This window comes from Peromyscus maniculatus, chromosome 15, assembly GCF_049852395.1.
Source record: "Peromyscus maniculatus bairdii isolate BWxNUB_F1_BW_parent chromosome 15, HU_Pman_BW_mat_3.1, whole genome shotgun sequence".
In the NCBI taxonomy this organism is placed as follows: Eukaryota; Metazoa; Chordata; class Mammalia; order Rodentia; family Cricetidae; genus Peromyscus; species Peromyscus maniculatus.
Window position 1 is genome coordinate 55,943,473 of NC_134866.1, and position 19,776 is coordinate 55,963,248.

The 19,776-nt window shown below is 43.1% G+C and overlaps 1 protein-coding gene across 1 annotated transcript in view; it reads right to left on the reverse strand.

Moving 5' to 3' along the window:
* The window catches only part of Rhobtb3 (Rho related BTB domain containing 3), a 61,274-nt gene extending 41,840 nt beyond the window's left edge, over positions 1 to 19,434 (reverse strand). The window contains exons 1-4 of the mRNA XM_006986545.4: positions 19,277 to 19,434; positions 18,953 to 19,178; positions 14,049 to 14,235; positions 3,496 to 3,650 (exon numbers count right to left, since the gene is read on the reverse strand). Of these exons, the coding sequence (XP_006986607.1) occupies positions 3,496 to 3,650; positions 14,049 to 14,235; positions 18,953 to 19,178; positions 19,277 to 19,278 (570 nt within the window). The 5' untranslated portion in view covers positions 19,279 to 19,434. The remainder of the gene's footprint in view (positions 1 to 3,495; positions 3,651 to 14,048; positions 14,236 to 18,952; positions 19,179 to 19,276) is intronic.
* Between the last annotated feature and the right edge of the window lie 342 nt (positions 19,435 to 19,776).

The following is a 19,776-nucleotide window of genomic DNA, read 5'->3' on the forward strand; positions in this document are numbered from 1 at the left end:
CTTTCCAATTCTAATCCCCATGCTCAAGGAATTTTTGGCACCCAAGAGGATCCCCAAGCTGCAGCTGTTCCCTCACCAATTCCCTTTAAACATTTACCCTTAGCCAGCCTCTCAGGTCTAAGGGTCCCAGCAATGCGGCCCCCATCGGGAGAGCACGCGCAGAATAGAATTTAGATCAGTGGCTGGATAACTGAATCCTGTGTCTGGGAGCCTGGTCATTGCTCTGTCTAACAAAACTTTGTGTGCCAATGGAAAGCTACAGAGAACTCTGAAATGTGACCTAGATCTAATACTCAAGGAACTGAATTTCATTTTGTTTTATTTTGATTAATTTAAATATAAATAGCAACAGCCACATGTAAAAGCACAGGTAGTCTAGAAAGTGTGGTATCTGTTCTAGGTAGTCATGTCCTTTTGGCTCCATTAACTTATGCCCTACGGGAAGGCATACAAGTAGATGGTGGGGCTCTCTCAACTTCACGGGCAGGTAGCCTCCCATTCAGAGCTCTTCATCACTGACTCTGAATCTCAAGATTTTAAATGCCCTTTCACTTCAATATTATCATCTCCAGCTGTATTCTTGATAATGCTATAATCTCTTATCACCAAGATTCCAGTTACAAATTACTACTCAAGAGTCTAGAGAGACCTGAGGAGACAGCTCGACAGGCAGACATAAAGTATTTGCTGATCAAGTGTGAGAACCTCAGTTTGGAAACGCAGAGCCCATGTGTAGCCAGGGGTGGTAACATGAGTGTGTAATCTTAGCACTCCTACAGAGAGCTGGATGTCCCCAAAAGGTCCTGGGCCAGCTGGTGTGGTGTATGCAGTGGTGAGAACAAGAGTCTATCTCAGACAAGGCGCCAAGTAAGGATCACCATGAAAGATTGTCTTCTGACCTCTGGATATGCACATAAGAGCACATACAAGGATATGGACACACATGCATGTGCACACACACACACACCGTGACCACACACACACACACACACACACAAACACCAAGACCATCTTGATCCTATTTCATATTCTTACTGTTAACATAAAGGAAACATCCATGTCTCTCTCCCAACCTTGACCACATCTTCAGTCCTTCTCATGTCCCTCACTGTAACTACAGCATTAGACACTAGGAAGAAAGTGAAACATGGATGAGAAAGAAGAGAAAGAGAGATGAGAAGAATGATCCCAAGTACTTCAGGCTCCACAAACTGGAATAGAGAGCCAGGAGGCTCTTATTCCAACAGAAATGAAACTAAATCCAATCCATGAAACAGTCATCAAATGAAATCACTAAAGAAAGATGATTCCCACCTCCCCACATAAATTACTTAAGTATCTCATGGAAATGTACAGTTCTTGATCAAATTAAAATATTTCAAACCCACTACAATAGAAATACTGGACTTAATTGTAGCTATTTAATAGAAATCAGTATCACTTATATTTGTTTATTATAGTCAAGTCAATGAACTCCAGAGAATAAAATTTCTATAGTCGTCTGTGGCGATTTTAATGTTTCAGCACAAATGTACATTAAGTCCAAAGATCTCATGTTTAAGGTAGAGTTGTCTTTGGTATTGATTTTCCTTGACAGTTATCAGATTTGCCTATTGAGAAGGGTTACTTCTTGGAGAGCTGGATAGTTTAAGAACAATAAACTGTTAAATGATGCAAAAGTACTCTCCAAAGACCTTATAGTTCTGTTACTATGGGGTAGATGTCATATGTTGGGACCTAAAATAACACAAAACACACCACCACTGGAACTGAATCAGCAAAGCCTGGCTCCTGCATATCCAACAAGAAGCAATCTGCACATCCAACAGGAAGCAATCTGCACATCCAACAAGAAGCAATCTGCACATCCAACAAGAAGCAATCTACACACACCATCCTTTGACTAGGAGTGTGATTTTTCCCAATGAAAATAATTATTTCATACAATATATTCTAATCACAGTTCCTTTCTCCCCAAGTCCTCCTGATCCTGTCCACCTCCCTACCCATCCAAATCCACTTCTTCTTTCTTGCTTTAGAAAACAAATAAGCAAGCAAACAAACAAAAAGCACAAAACACACACACACACACAACCCCACATAAAAACACAAAATTGGAAACCATAATATACAAGAAAAGACCAATAAGAGGAAATAAAAACAAAATAGTATGTGACAAAAAATTTGCAAGCACTCCAGGACTTTGCTTTGTGTTGGTCATCTGCCACCAGGCATGGGGCCTTAAGCACGGTTTGTGTATCAGTGAGACTCCCTTGGAGAAAAGTGGTTGTCAATTGGAAATGGCTTCTTGTAGGGACGGGACCTCTTATCCTCTTCCCCCTCTCAGCACCGGGACCCCATCTGGCTTAGACCTGTGCAGGCCCTGAGCATGCCGCCATAGCCCTGTGAATTCATATGTGTAATGTCCTGTTGTGCTCAGAAAGCACTGTCTCCTTGGTGCTGTCCATCCTCTCTGGCTGAAACACTCTTTTACCTTCTTTTGCACATAGTTCCCTGAGCCCTGAAGGGAGGGGCTTGATGACATTTAGAACCCAGTGCATATTCCAATTATAGCAAGACTAGTTGTGATGTCTTGCTGAACCTGCATAAAAGAAAATCACTGTTTTCAACTAATAGAAATAAAAAGAACTTTTAGGACCCACTGGTTCAGTCAGTAAAGTACTTGCTTTGTGAGTACAAGGACCTGATCCATGTGGGGAAAAAAGGTTGGGTATGGTGGGATGTAGTTGTAATTTCAGCACCAGGAAGGCAGAGACATGCAGATCCCCGGGGCTCACTGGCCAGCCAACTTCACCACTGGTGAGCTCTGGGCCAATGAGACCTTATCTCACAAAACAAGGTGGGTAACACTCAAGAATGACCTCTGGTTTCCACACAAAGCACATGTATTTCTCCCTCCCCAGTAATGCTGAGCATGGTGAAGCATGTTTCACAGGCCGGCACTGGAGCAGGAAAGACAGGTGGACCTCTCAGCACACTACCCAGCCTGCATCACTTACTTGACATGTTCTAGGTCAGTGAGAGGCTGTGTCCTTAAAAAAGGTGAACAGTGTCTGAGGACATGAGGTTATCCTTTGGTCTTCACATCCAAGTATGAACATATGCACCCATGCCCACATGCAGGCATAGGTGTGCATATATGTGCATGCACACATACACAGACAGACACTAACAAGATTACTATAAACTCATGAAGGTTTGTATAAGAAAATGTGATTTTGACATACACAAGGGGCAATATAGTACCAATTCTGAAATATTCTAAAAATCATAACAGATGATTAAGAATGTTTCATTTGGATAGAGAATTTTATAATTTTACACTGATTAAGCCTGTGCCACTTAACTCTTAATGTGTTTCTCAAGGTTAAAACAAACCATGCTTATAAAACCAACACTCTAATTGATGCCATAGAAAGTAGCTAAAGTGCCATCCTGACAAATACCCCACATGCTGCAGGGCTCTCCACTTACCACTCCTCCAAAATACTTCCCGATGTAGAAGTCATCCAGGCTGTGGAGCTCCAGATAGGTCGCTCCCAGCTCTTTGGCAAGTTGGATCCCTTCTGTGGTACTAACACAGCTTCCTCGGTCTGAGGTACACAGGGGGCATGTACAAGGTAATTCTTCTGAGGAAAGGAATATAAAAACAGAGAGTTTTAAAATTAAACATAAAAAAACATAGGCAGTGTGATCATTAATGGATAGAATCACTATACACTAGACTCTCAATAAATAGTGTCTGTATTGAAAAAAAAAAAAGTCCTTAAGTGAACAAGCATTGACCACAAGAACAGAGTGTTTTAGAAAAGAGAAGAATTTAGAAGTTGGTGAGAGGCTGTTACCAAGGGAAGCATAGCAATGACACTCATGGGCCAGCGACAGCTGACCCGATGCGGTTACACAACCCCTACATCGTATCACTAGACAGTAGATCAAATGTAGCCATCTGATCATATACACAAACCACGAAAACTGAGGACTGGGTCTTCTTTTGTCATAAATTTTCTGTTAAGTAGATCACCAAGTCTGAATAAATCCTGTACTTTTATTTTAATGGAACCCTATTGACATGGATTTTAAAGTTGCAGACTGCCAGACTGCCAGCACCTCATAAATTTCACATCAAGTACATTCTTGATGCAACCATTTAATTCTAAAACATTCCACTGGGAAGATTTATTTTATTCTATGGTCGGGTGTTTTGCCTGCATGTATGTCTGAGTACCGTGTGGTGTCAGGTACCAGCACAGGTCAGAAGACAACACTGGACCACCTGGAACTGGAGTTACAGACAATTAGGAGCTACCATGTGGGTGCTGGGAAAGGAATCCAGGTCCTCCGGAAGAGCAGCCAGTACTCTACCTGGTAACCCATCTCCCTAGCCCCTAAAACATTCTACTTTAGCAATAAAATTGAATCAAATTAAAATGTAAAGACTAAAAAGTATTTAATAAAAAAGCAAACTTCTTAGGATTCAAGTGTGTTCAATGGACGTGTTTACGACAGGAAAAGTATGGCTTATGGCATCTTTACACTCTTCCTAAGGCCAAAAATATATATTCAGCTCCATATTCACCAGCCAGCTTTGCTTTGTCTCAGGGACATAAACATCAGATATGCCATATGCAAACAGCAGCTAAGTCAAAAGAATGAGGCAGTCTCCAAGCAAGGCATGTTGTTGTCAGTTGGTGTCCCTGGGAAGCACAGTCTCAGCTGGAGAATGGTTCAAGTGGTTCACTGCTTGGTGACAGTCCTAGCTAGTTATGAAACACCAGGACCAAAAACAACCTGGAGAGAAAGTGTTTAATTTGTTCACACTTCTGTAAAGAAGTCAGAGTAGGAACTCAAACAGGGTAGGAACCTGGAGACAGGAGCTGACACAGAGGCCACAGAGAGAAGCTGGTGACTGGCTTGCTCCCCATGGCCTGTTCAGCCTGCTTTCTTATAGAACCCAGGACCACCAGCCCAGGGATGGCACCATCCACAATGGGCTGGGCCCTCACCCAACAACCATTAATTAAGAAAATGCCCTACAGGCTTGCCTACAGCCTGATCTTAGAGAGGAATTTTCTTATAGTGGTTCCCTCCTCTTGTATGATTGTATCATGTGTCAAGTTGACAAAACTAGCCAGCTCAGAGACCCTGGGAACAGCTCTTCTCAGGAGTGAGGGAAATGGGTATGAGTATCTGACTTTGACAACAGTGCAGTGGCACCTGAGATCTTACCTAATCCTACAGGCTCTCTGGAGGTTAGCCTTTCAGAGTTTTCCCACTTGAAGAAATGTAGCGGAGCCTCTGTGTCCTGCCCCCACCCAGTAATCAGATGAGGTTTGCACTCATGGAGAGGACATTACCTGCAGAGCAGCACATCTGGGAGACACTGTGTGTAGAGGCCTCAGCCAACAAGCTCACAACCGAAGAAGTGAGTGGAAGAGCCAAGGAAAAGCATTTGAGCAATTCCCTTGGGCAGCACAAACATGTTACCCAGTGACTGTACACAGATGGAGCACGTGTGTGTTATGTATGGGATGTATGCCGCAGTGCATGAGTGAAAATCAAAAGATAATTTTCTGGAATCAGTTCTCTCCTTCCACCACGTGGGTTACAGGGATCGAACCAGCTCCTCAGTCTTGGCAGCAAACACCTTTACCAATGATACTGAGCTGTATCATTTTAAAGTTCAGAAAGCAAAGCGCCTTTAGTCCCTGCACTCAGGAGGCTGAGGCAAAGGGATCTCTGTGAGTTTGAGGCAAAGCTAGTCTACACAGTGGGTTCCAGGACAGCTACATATGGAGACCCTGTCTCAAAAAAAATTAAAAATTAATAAATAAAAATAAAGTTCATAAACCATGTACTTTTATCTTCATTTTACAGAAAAGGAAATTGCAACTTTAAATCTGTCAGGTGTCTTAGCCTTGGGAAGCAGAGACAGAAAACAGACAAACCTGTCCCTGGCTTGACCAGACACATAAAAGTGGCATATCCAAAACAGAATAACAAAATCTGAATAGAGATTACCAGTTTCCAAAATACAGCAATTAGAAACATTATTAATACCAGCTTCCTTAATTACACTATACATTCTAATCTTAGCATGCTTTTTCTGAGACTTTTTCAGTTTGTAGCAAGCTGTTTATGTAGCATTTAGACTGTCTTGAAAGAGAACAATGGGCATTTCTCATTCTGTACAAGGCCTTTGTAAACAGCACCTTAATTTTTTCTGAAGACAGAAGCCTTCTTATGTCTACAAAAGTCTCCCTATGTGGCTAGAGGGGGTGGACAGGCAGAGTACATTATGTGACTTTACTTCTGGATAAAGTTAAATGAAGTCATCAGTGTTTCAAGAGGAAAATGAACCTGATGTTCAAGAATGGCTAACAATCCAACTTTGAGAAAAAAGTAATTTTTATGTGAAGCCAGTGGAGTGCAGTCTTCATCGTGTGCCTGTTCTGCGTCACTGGAGACGCTTTCTTCTACGCACTCGGCAGAGAGGAAAACTGTCACCTGTACAGCTGCCAGTTGGTTAGTTACATGCTTTGTGGATTCCAAAGGATTTCTTCAAACCTGCTTTAGAGAAAAATTTTCCTAACTGGGATACTCTGAGATTCTCTTCTAAACCATCTGGCACTTCCCCATACCAATCAGCTGTAGTTAACATAAAATTCTATGCAAAGGTCTGTCTGGAATTGCTTATAGGAGATTCAATAAAATATTTCTGGATTAAATATATTCAGATTAAGCATATAACAACCAGAGGATCCAAAAGAACATTTATTTGTTGTTTATTTTGAGATGGGGGCAAGTAGCTCTGGCTGTCCTGCAACACACTATGTAGACCAGGCTAGCCCTGAACTCACAGAGATCTGCTTGCCTCATGGCTACAATGGCTCTGGGAATCAGAGTTGGTACTGTCTTTACTACCCCACAACAGACACACACACACACACACACACACACACACACACACACACACACACACACACAACTATTAAGATATTGTCAGGAAGTGTCTATTTATTCTTGTAAACAAACAATGTAATCTTGCATTCAAATAAATGGCATTTCTTTTAAAGTAGTGGTATTGAGGGTAGGGCACTCTTTAAAATGTTGCCATTGCTCGAAAGTTCTAGAAATTCTTTTGAAAAATCCTAACCCAGCAACATATGAATTTCAGAGCTTTAAAGATAACTTGGGTTAGGGGAAAGGGAAGAAAGAAAAAAGATAACTTGAAAGGCAGATGCTCATCTCCTGTAATTTAGAATTATGAATGTACCCTAGGGCTATTGTGCAGATTTCTCCTTCAAAGGTATTTTCACCGTGTACTAAATCCCAAAGATTTATGCTGGGGTGTGGCTTGGTGGTTAAGAGTGCAGGCTTATCAAAAGGTACTGCATAAAACAGGGTATGTAGCACACACCTGTAACCCCAGTACTGATGAGATGGAGGCAGGAAGATTATAAATTCAATGTCAATCTTGTTTATATAATGAGTTCAAGATCAGTGTGGGTTACAAGAGGCACTGTCTCAAAAAAAAAAAAAAAGCCAAAAATGTATTCAGAGCCAAATATGATATCAACATTGCCAAGTTTGTTTAAAAAAAAAAAATGTGTAATAGGGTCAAACAAGGTTGTAATCCCAGCCTTTCAGAAGCTGAAATATGAGGATAGCAAATTCAAGATAAGCCTAAGCTACATAGCAAGTTCTATCTCAAACAAACTAATGCATGTATACAAACACACACACACACACACACACACACACACACACACACACACACACACAAGACCATCTCAAACAAATAAATGCATGTACACACGTACACACCAAAAGAGACAAAACTGCTTTGTTGAGTAAGTTCTAACAAGATCTCCAAGAGAATTAGCAAAATTACCCAGCTCAGTGAAATGTGTTGTGGGGGATGAAGTGGAGAGAGCAATAAGGCCCTTGAGTTAACAGCCAGATTTAGTTCTATAATTAATATGTAATCACATGTTTAGTCAATTCATTTCGTGATTTTAATGAAATGATTTTCATTTGGATTATTTACGTAACAATTCATTCATTGAAAAATGTTTATTAGTACCCACTACCAACAGGGATAGAAAGATAGAAAGCTGAAGGACTCCATGACCAACTGACCAAGGTGGATGTGACTGCAAACATCTGCAACACAGTGCATACTAAAATGAAGATACACCGAGTTACCACAGGGATGGAGGAGGGACATGAACCCGGTGTGTGGGGGAGCAATGGTTGAAGGAGGATTGTCTAAGTAGTTAGAGTAGCGACTGTGCAAAGGCACTGTGATCGGAGGAGACAGCAACTGCAGGGGTGTGAGCCAGATCAGAAAACACATTTCCACTTCTAAAAAGAGATTTCTTTTTCTAACTTTTATTTATGTGCACAAGTGTGTGTGTGTGTGTGATGCATGTGAGTACCCATGGAACCTGGGAGAGGAGGCTGGAGCCCCTAGAGTTCCAAGTAGTTGTTTTGAGAACCAAACTCGGGACTTCTGAAGGAACAGTGGGTGTTCTTCACCACTGAGCCATCTCTCCAGCCCCATATTCTCCCCTTTAAACTCTTAAGATGGCAAGCTAAGCCCACGTTGCCATCTCCTCTACCTGCCAAACCATACAAGTGACTAAATAAAAGAGAGGCTGTCCAAGAAGAGAAAGGATGAAGGAGGAAGGGAGGGGAAGGTGAGGGGAAGGACTGAGTACAGCGCTGCATTACATTCAAGTGGGATGACATCAGGCCAACGTTAGGAGTGCCTGGCAGAACGAAGGAGGCAGCGTGGGACCACAGCTGAATGTCCAGCCAGAGCACAGGTGGTTTTCACACGCTGTGTAACATCCTGAGCGTTCACAGCTCCGATGTAGGAAGCAGGAAACAGCAGGACCAAAGGCGACCATCTGGCAGCTGGCCAAAGCATGCTGATGGAAGGAAGCAGCTAGACCCACTGACCCTGTGAGCCTCCCACTTCCACCCCAGCTGCAGACAGCAGCTGGGCAGAGCAAGAGGAAGGACTCAATCCACAGCCTGGAAAATGAAGTGCAAAAGTAAACAAAGCATTTCCTACCATCTGAGAAACAGCTGTATCCTGAAGCAAATCCTCACCTACAGACTCACAATGCCTAAACAAAACCAATAACATTTAACCAATGAGAATAAGTATAATTAACTAAGTATTTTTAAGTAAATGTACATCTTTAAGACAGGAACAAGAAATTGTGAATGAACCATTTAGAAATTTTAGATCAAAAAGATGTTGAAATTAAAATATTAGTCAAGAAAGTAAAGTGGCAGAGAAACTTTTATACAAGCCAGAAAAAAGAGGCCAAGACCAAAGCAACATAAGGGGATGCTGTACTCGAAATTCTTGGGAGGCTGAGGCAGGAAAACCACAAGTTCAAGTCAGCCTGGACTGCAGTGTGAGATGCTACCAAAAAGAAGAGGCGGTGAGAGAGAGGGAGAAAAGATTCAGAGGCAGAAAATAAGAAAGCTAAGATCATCAGGAGAGATCCAGAATTACCAACATCAGCCCACAGAAGGCCTGTAAAGAGGACAGAAATGGTGGGGTGCTGGCCACTGAAGCCAGAAGTAAGTGACCTTCAGAGACCAAGGAAGCACGAGGTTCTTCAAGGACTCCAGAGTGACTGTTACAGAAAATGGGACTTGTGCCCACCGTGTTCAAGAAATAGTCAGAAGTCAGATCATGAAGTTTTTCAGATCAGGAGTTCACAATACAAAGTTACTAACGTGACAACAAATGATGGATGAGAAGAAAAGCACTAATGGGAACCTCTGGTTTAAGACAGATGTCATGGCTGGCTCCACCTGCAGTGGTGTGGACCCAGAACCCAAGTGGTCATGTCTGAACATCATCCCCACCAAAAGGCACCTGAACTGCTAGAGCAATGTGTAAGCTTTGGATGTCTTCCAGCAAGCAAGGTGAAGCGCTGGAAGCTGACTGGAGCTGGCCTGAAAAGACACCTTCTTAGATATGGATCATATATTACACTGAGGAATAGATCAGAAAATGCTGAACTTTAAAAATAAGTCCTTATATATCATAAGAGTTGGAGAGGCAGAGAAAAGTGGAAGCTGCTTACAGAGGAAAACCAACAGAGGAGAGGGCACACAGCCCACACTCCTGCCAGCATGTGCACGGCCACAGGAGGGATTACACACAATACCGGGCCAGATTCTTGTCAGATGTCCATGGCACCAAGACAAAAAGACACTGGGGATCAATTGTTGTTTAAAGACTAGAGAGACAGGAAAACTAAACATAGTGCAGTATTTACGTATTGAATTGGAAAAAAAAACTGTAAATCACATTATTGGAATAACCAACAGAATGTAAATGTGAATATTTTAAATAATAGTATAATAGATAATAATATGTCACATTTTTTTGAGGAATGGCCATACTGTGGGCAAGAAGTGAATAATAGCATTGTTCTTATGATGAATATTGAGCAATCAGAAGTGAAAAAAAATCCCATGTTACAATGTAGTCTCAAATGATTTAGAAGAGAAAATGTGTGTGTGTGTGTGTGTGTGTGTTATAAATTCCACAATTCAGTGTTTTATTTTTGCCAATTTTCTTAGGTTAGAAATTTGGAAAAACAAAAGTGAAGAATGAGGTTCCTGAAGAATTCAAAGCCCCAGCTGTGCTGATCTGACTTGTATTCTGGCATGACTACTCTGAGTTTATTGAGGAAAACCAAAAATAGGAGGCCAGAGGCCAGTCCACTCTGAAGCTTAAGCTTCAAGGTTTTCTGTAGTTTCTTTGCAAATCCCTGGGAGAAAACGCAACAATGTGTTTTCCCACACAGCTACAGGCTGCTGTAAAATTAGCAAAGTAAAATATGCATTTGATTAAGATCACTGTCTCTGCCAGGCCGTGGAGGTGGCAGTGGCCAGGGCAGTGCACGCCCTTAGTCCCAGCACTCAGAAGGCAGAGGCTGGCCTGGTCTACAGAGAGAGTTCCAGGACAGCCAGGGCTACACAGAGGAACCCTGTCTTGAACTCCACCTCCCACCCCCCCCCCAAAAAAAACCCCAAAACTGTCGCTCTCCACTCTCAAGTTTTTACTGAATGAGGCCACTCGGAAGAAGCCAGGAGCTACCTGTGTTTTCTGAATGCTACTAAGTGAATTAACTTTGGGTTCAGAAAGCCGTCACTCGTGGTCTGCGGCACCTCTTGGAACAGGAAAGTGTGTAGTGACGGTCCTGGCACCAGAGTGACTTTCAGAAACTCTGGCCACACAGTGCAGACATAAGAATTCACGACGCTGAGCTGAAATATGAACACAACATGAACTCAGGTATCTAGGGCCGGAAAGATGTAGAGAGTGAAGAAATTAGAAAAAAACAAAACTAATCATCACTCTTGTCTCTCTACAGGAAATAGCACAAAGTAATCCACATGAAGAGATCAAAGACTTTACAACCCAAAAGACAAAAGAATAAAAAAGAAATACGGAAAGGAGTTAAAGTGCTACACAGAAGCGTCTTTCAGACATTTGTAGCACGTGGCAGTTTTGTCATACTTGAAATTTGTTGTTTTCTTTGTGCATTATAAATAGTATTTGCTTTTCTATTTGTATGTGCCTGCATTTGTGGCTGTAAAATTGTACAAATTTGAGTACTTCCAAATATCTGCAGCTTACCCTTTTAGAGAACCAAAAACGCCACCATGAAAGATGAAATGAGGGCCTGGAGAAACAGCTTGGCAGCTAAGAGTACTTACTGCTCCTGTAGAGGATCCAGGTTCGGTTCCCAGAACCCATACTGGCAGCTCACAACCACCAGTAACTCCAGTGTGAGGGGATCTAACATCTCTTCTGGCCTCTGAGAGGACTGCATGAACAGGGTAGACATAAACCCAGGCAGGCATACACAGACACATAAATTTAAAAAAAAAAAAAAAGCACCAAAACTTTAAAAAAGGTTAAACAACAAAGACCTGAAACCCAATAGGGATGGCAACAATGCAAAGAGTTTGAGATTCACTTAGTATAAAATCAAACAAGGTCCATAGCTTACTGGATGTGGTTGGTGTGAGAGAAAGATGAGTCTAACAGAGTCTCTTTGGGGTGAACAGAGGGGTAGAAGGAATCCAGTAGTCAGAGGATCACATCCATGAGGATGCAGGTCCAGAAAGAGGCCACAACCAAAGAAGCAGAGTGATGTCGCCACGTACATATAAGTGTGTACAAAGAAAGCCAGAGACACACTTCGTGGGTTCATGATCTGGGCAGAGAGCAAGAAGGGAAGCTGAAGGACCAAAGAACTGCTCTGTGCGTTACTGGTGCACATAGAAGGACAGGGAGGGGACCAGAGAAGGGGGCAGAGGTTAGAAGAGCTAGGAAACAGTAGTCATAGTGGAGGGAAAGTGTGTGTATACTTTCAAAGAGAGAGCTGTTACTAAAGTGTAACAAATTTGACAAGCAAGCATTGGGGCTCTCCTGGGGAACTTGAAGCAAGTACAACAGCTGAAGGGGAGGTACCGGGAGGCCGGCTGGACTCAAGAACTAAGGCTACCTCTTTAAGAATCATAAACTGGGAAAAAAGTTGGGGAAATCCTGAGAATGTGAGGTCAAGGGTAGGTCAGGCTTGTTTTCTCTGTAAGTACTAGTGTGAAACATAAACTTGCCCTCTGGTCCAGCAATCCACTCCAAGGAACAATCCAAGTACCAAAACCACAGTGGAGACATAGTTTATGGCACATTCATATAATGGCATAATATACAGCAATTAAATGAGGAAGCAACTCTGTTTGTATGATGTTCAAAAACAGGTGCAACTAAAGTCAGAATCCAGAACAACAGATCCCTGGACGGAGGCTGTAACTACCTGTTGGAGCAGCCTAAGGAAGTATTCTGCACTGTAAACATTCTAAACCCTCGTCCATGATATGGCTGAATGACTAAGTAAGACACATTAAGCTGTATCTCAGGTTAGCAAATCATATGCTCCCTACTGTGCTGGTTAGTTTTATGTCAACTTCATACCAGCTAGAGACATTTTGGAAGAGGGAACCTCAACTGAAAAAAAATACCCCACCGGATTGGCCTGTGAGCAAGCCTATGGTGCATCTTCTTGGTTGATAATTGATGTTGGAGGGCACAGTTCCTTGTGGGTGGTGCCACCTCTGGGTGGTTCTGGTTCTATAAGAAAGCAGGCTGAGCAAGCAAGTAAACAGCACTCCTCCACAGCCTCTGCCACAGTTCCCACCTCCAGGTTCCTGCCCTGCTTGAGTTCCTGTGGGACTTCCCTCGGCGATGGCCTATTACCTGCAAGTGTAACAGTCCCCAAGTTGCTTTTGGTCATGGTGTTTTATCACAGCAATGCACACCTAACTAAGACAATTTGCTATACCTTAATTTAAAAAAAAAAAGTTGTTAAAAAAAACAAAGAATTAAAATTAAAATTTAAAGACCGCCTTACCAAGGAAATAACACTCACTGAGTAAATTTATAAATACTACCAAGTCAAAGGGAGTCCTGAGCTGGCCCTGAGATATGGGATGGTCATATGCTGAAAAGCAAAGGCGGGAACAGCCTGAACCCCAGGAACCCACCAAGCACGTGGGAATGAGCAGCCCTTTCCTCGGGCAGTGTGGTCAAATGTTTCCCGCTCACTCCTTGTTATGTGCCTAACAATCCTGCTCACGTGGCCACATCTTTTCATAGATAATCTATACTTGCCCATCGAATGGACCTTCAAAGAGATTAATATGGCTCAAAGTCAGCCTGTGTCAAAAGAACACAATTACTGATGTACAGTAGAAGAGCAACTTAAAGGAAAATTTACACCCAAATCACAGCAGGAGTTTGTGAGCCTCTCCTCTGAAGTCCGATTACTGCACAGAACAATGAGATGACAGCTGGCATTTGAACTCACAGCCTTTTGGCTTTCAAAATAAAACTGTGTTAATAATTAACCATTAATAAACTTAGCTTTGTAAACATGGTACCTGTATGCTCATTATAAGAAAGAAAATCATGTACTTGCCATTTTGTCTGGTCCCAACAGCAGCAATGATTACCGGAACTGAGTTTGATGCTCTTTTAATCACTGGAATATAATTATCCTTTACTTCATGGAATGAAAACTTGTCATTTACATTGTATTTGATCACAATGATGTCAGCACTCCCAATTAGGTTTCGGGAGGTGTACCAATCACTGTCAAAAATGTCCTAAACAAAAATGCAAACATCAACTTTTAGTTTGTTTATCTTCAAATCAATCCCCAAACTAATTTCTAGATAGTTATAACATATCAGTGTAAATGTTTAGTATATGTTGGTTTTGAGAAGTTATGAAAATGTATTTTTGAATCATCTGGTGGTTTGAATAAGAATGGCCCCATAGAGATTGAATGCTTGGTCCCCAATTGGTGGAACTATTTGGGAAGGATTGGGAGGCGTGGCCTTGTTGGAGAAGGTGAGTTTTTGGAGGAGGGACAGGCTTTGAGGTTTCAGAAGCCCACACCATTCCCAGTCATCCTTCTCTCTGCCCCATACTTGTGAATGAGAGGTAAGCGCTTAGCTACTGATCCAGCACCACACTCTGCCACATTCTCCACCTGATGATCACCCTCTGGAACCATGAGCCCCAAGAAATATTTTCTTTACAAATTGCTTTGGTCATGGTAATAGGAAAATAACTAAGCAATGGAAAGCAACTTCACAGCAATAGGAAAATAACTAAGACAAATGGGTAGCTACATAAATGAATATGTCTGATGCTTGACAATTTATTCAAAACACTTTTTCTTCATTTACCCTAAACAACTATGTACTAGTAAGTCCCATTACCTAAAGCATTCTGGAGTTTGATGAAATGAACAACCTCTTTCCACCATCTATACCTAAATAATTATTCTATTTTGAAATGATGCTGATTTTAGTCACTGGCAATTTCAAAGGTGTAACATTATGCATTAGATGTCAGAAGCTTTTCTGTGACCCAGTTAGACACTGCAGGATTTTTGCGTGTTCTGAACTGCAATACACTGTGAAGTTTGTAGTATTCCTTTCATTTTATACACATTTGAAGAAATTCACATATAATCTCTAACTTTATACTGTATTTGTATAGTGCATATTTGAGCATGGAAAAATATGCCTCTATAACATTGTACATTACAAGCTGTTAACTGCAAAGGACTGTTTGCAATTTATGTATTTAGCTCAGACACTAAAAATTCAGGATAAAACTGTTCAGAAATTTTTACTATAAGACTGTAGTTAATATTCATATTTAGAACTAGAATCATATGTAATTTATTATGAAACTTGGTTCTCTAATAATATCTGCAAGGTTTTTGTGAAAATAGTATATAAAGAAAATGCCATCTTAATTTCACTGCCAACTGTGCACAAATAGTTTTCTTCTTAAATTCTAGTTAATGATTAATCATTTCTTTCATGTGGCTTTTTTCTAAGATATGATCAAGTAAGGGCACACAATGGCTAGAAAACTGCTGGGCTATGGAAGTTTACACTCTGGTATGTGATTCCAAAACAAGGTTAAAAGTGTTCAAATTGGCCAATCAAGCAAGATCTACATGACACAGCTTCTAGCCCATGACAGAAATGCCCGTTCGTAGAGAGAAGCTCCTGTCCCATCTTCATACCCTCACCTGCCCATCACTCAGCAAACTTATTCAGAATGAGCGCCGCATTGCAGAGTTTTTAAATAGGGATGCATTATCAAAAACAGAATGGATACAGCATATTTGAAAGGAGTTCAAAATAACAGAAATAGAGAGGCAAACTGACCCGTCAGTGCCAAAGGCAAAGGGCTGAAAGTGGTTTGCGATCTAGAATTAGGGGAGCGGGGAAGGGAGGGGAAAAGTGAGGACATGGAGTCCCAAATCACAAAAACCCATCGGTCCCAACTGTATCTGTAAATACTCAGATTCAGAGTATGCAAATGCAGCGCAGTGTGGACAGAAGGGTGGCAGCAACAACAGAAGAGTCCGGCATGTGGGATTCAAAACCAATTATAAATTGGACCAGTACCGAGCAGCCATTTAGTGCCCAGAGAACAAGTTAGAAATCACTTTTTTCACATTCCAAATAGTTCAGAATTCCAGAGTGACTGGAGAGATAAAACATGGGGAAAGGAGGATTTGGGTCTTACTGATTTACTCTGTGGTAAAACAACTATAAACATTTTTATTTGTAATACAATCCAGAAATTCAAACCCTGTACAAGAAAATATGAATATACCACCTCAGTTTAATTTTTTATTCATTCATTCATTTCCAGGTTTTTTTTTTTTTTTTTTTTTTTTTGGTTTTTCGAAACAGGGTTTCTCTGTGTAGCTTTGCACCTTTCCTGGAGCTCACTTGGTAGCCCAGGCTGGCCTCGAACTCACAGAGATCCGCCTGCCTCTGCCTCCCGAGTGCTGGGATTAAAGGCGTGCGCCACCAACGCCCGGCTCTCATTTCCAGGTTTTTTGAGATAGGTTCTTCTCATGTAGCCCAGGCTGGCCCAAACTCACAATCCTCTACCCAAGTGCTGGGATTATAGACATGAGCCAGGAGGCTCAGCTAACCCTGTTTTGGAATATACTTTTCACAGACAGAAAAATAAAAATCTAGAAATATGAAATTAAGTAATAATATGACTGCAAAAAAGAGAGGTAGCAGAACTAAGCTATGAACTTCATCTAATGAATTAGAAGCAGATTTACACAAAGAGCATCAAGTATAAGAGGCAGCAAGGAGCCAGAGTAGGGTTAGCAATCTACAGAAAGTAACTCTGGAAGGGAAGCACTCCCAGCTCCTTCCAACCCCAAGGCAGCGGGGACACATTTCTTTTTAAGCAGTCACAGAGAAAATGCTTTACTGGTTTCTGGAAATACAGAGGAAATCCATGAGTCCCACCCGTGGAAGTCAGTCCCAGGATCTCACTGGGGTGTTACACAGCAGCAAACTTGGAGCCACACTGGAGAATCAAATGCATCTTAAAAAAAGATCTGAGTTCCTATAAGGAAACAAGGACTTCATCCTGTTTGATTAGTGTGTACACTGAAGGCCCTGCATTGGCATCAACCTTGACTGCCGTGAGAAACTCTCCCATGTTTAATGTAGGTGATATATGACCACATACAATGATAACAGCACTTTATACCACAGCCGTCACTTCGGGCACCTACAGCCTCCACACTGGGGACTTTACCCTTCAGCACAGCTCCAGGACAGACAGGAAAACAAGCCCGAGAAGGTGAAAGGTTACCAAAAACATATAGTGGCAATGTGGGGGTCTGAAATCACGTCCTTTTGCTGTCAAAAGCGCTGCGTTTAATATTCCGATTCAGTGCATAGGCCAATGCCAGCTGACTGGTATAAGCAACCTTCCTATTTCTGGCAGGATTTACTTAGGTTCAAGGGGGAAAAACAGCAGCTCAGAGTGAGTAACTCCATATGTAACTCACTATGTCTGAAGACTTGTCCTAATCTGGGACACTGTTCCTGGTGACAAATTTGGTGTCACAGACTGTGAGCACACAAAACGAGACTTCCCCTGACAAGCTGTAACAGCCAGCAAGACCTCAAAGCTTATTTCGCCCATTCTGAAGATTCTGTTTTATTGTTATAAAATGTGTGGCTCTTTGCTAAATGAACACAGGTAGGAAAGGGTTAACAACTCAACTTAAAACCAGGAGAAACAATTCCACCATCCCAAGTCATCTTATTGTATTTTCTCTGTATTTATTTCATCAGTCCACTAAACATTTGTTCAACAGTATGTTGAGCAAGTAATACTTTCAGGCTATAAGATCTTTCATAACAAAAGGGCCCAAAGTAACCATGCTTGCAGATGGCAGCCACAAGTCCTCCCTAGTGGCTTCCTTTGACACCAACATCACTGTCATACCTGAAGGTTAAGTCCATCCTTTTCACTGAAAAGTCTACTTAAAATTTATTTTAGCACATTAATATACATTTCCAGTCAAAGAGTGTCTTCTTTCCATAATAGGGTAATACGCTCAAGAAGATTTCTCAGTACGTTCTACATATTTCTGCTCAAAAGTATGCTACTTCCCCTCAGTAGCATACTTTTTTAAAAAAAAAAAAACTGTCTTTTAATGTAAGAATCCCACCTAATTTGTGCCTTTTTTTAAGATTCAAAAGTTTCATGTGTGTGTGTGTGTGTAGCTGAAACACATACAGCTACAATATTAGCAAAGGAATCACAGGCATCTGCAAGTCAAGGAGCTGACTCCTTTGTCCTGTTATCAAACACTCAAGAGTCAGAATAGATATTTTTCATTCAACTATCATAAACATGAAGATTTTTTTTAAAGTGCTAAGTAATGTTAGTGGTATTACTGATTTATTAATCACTAAAAACGAAGGCTAATACATGAGTATTTGCATCACTTAAAAACTATTTTTTCCAGAGGTTAACAGTCTACAAATGTGCCATTTAAAATTAGTTCTCAAACCCTCTCCTCTCCCTTTTCCCATACTATTTCTGTCCCAGAGAAGAGTATTTTTGCCTATGTGAGCGGTAAAGGGCGGTATTTATATAACACATCTCCCTATGCTCCACAGGGTGGACATGAAAACATGAGTCTTGGCCAGTGGAACTTTGTGACCTCGTCCCTTGGGGATGGCACAGCCAACTCTCAGCTGTCTGCTATGGACAAGCCACAGTCGTCAAGCACAGTAACTGTTTTACATTCCCCTGGGGCTTTCTGCCTTACAGACGTGCTTTGTGACTGGGCTGCCCCACCACCTCCAAATTGAAACAAAGGACGAGATTTGCCAAAAATGTTAAAAAATAGTGATAATAATAACCTCTCGCCAGGCAGTTAGGAAAATGGGAAACGAGGGGAGGAGGGGTCCAAACAAGAGGCTCCCTTGGCCTGGGCACCGCACAGCCGCTGCCCCTTACCCAGACGGGACAGTCGTGCACCACCAGCTTGACGTTCCCGAACGCACTGGCCTGGTACTCGGTGAACACCGGGCGCGCGACTGTGCTGGCCGCGTTCAGCAACAAGCTGCTCTCGTCCCCCGAAACCAGCGGGCTTCTCCCTAGGTAGGTGCGGATGAGCCCCGACGGCCGGTTGTCCTGGTGGAACGTGTCGCCCTCGTTCCCCAGCGCCACGATGTGGATGGACCTGCGGGGCCGAGAGGGGCGCGGTGAGCGGGTGGGCGCAGCCAGGGCGCGTGGCACGTCCCGGACCCGGACCGTGGCAGGACGGCGACGCGTACGTACATGATCGCGGCTGGCAGCGCGGCGGGGAGACGGCGGCGGGCGGCCTCGCGGGGGCCCGGGCGACGCTCTCACCGCAGTCGGCTCATCCCCCGGCCGCGGCCCTCGCGCGCCAGCACCGCGGCGCTGCCGACGCAGAGCGGAGCGGGCCCGGAGCGATCGGCCGGCGGGGGCGCGGGCAGCGCTGCGGATCCCCGGTCGCCGCCCCTGGTCGCCGCGCCTCCGCCCCGGCTCCGCCTCCGCCCCGCGGTGACCCGGCCCCGCACGTGTCCCCCGGGGAGTCCGCCGCGCAGGGGAGCGAGCTGCCCGCCGAGGCCCCCCAGAGCCCGGGCGGCGGCTGCGGGACACAAAGGAGCGGTGGGCGCGGGGACGACGCCGGAGCCCGGGAGCTGCTCGCCGCCAATCCGCCTGCAGCAAGTTTGCTGAACTCGGAAGGTTGAAACCCGAGCCGGGAGCGGGGGAGGGGCAGCCTGGCCCCCGCCGGGGACCAGGGGAGAGCCGGG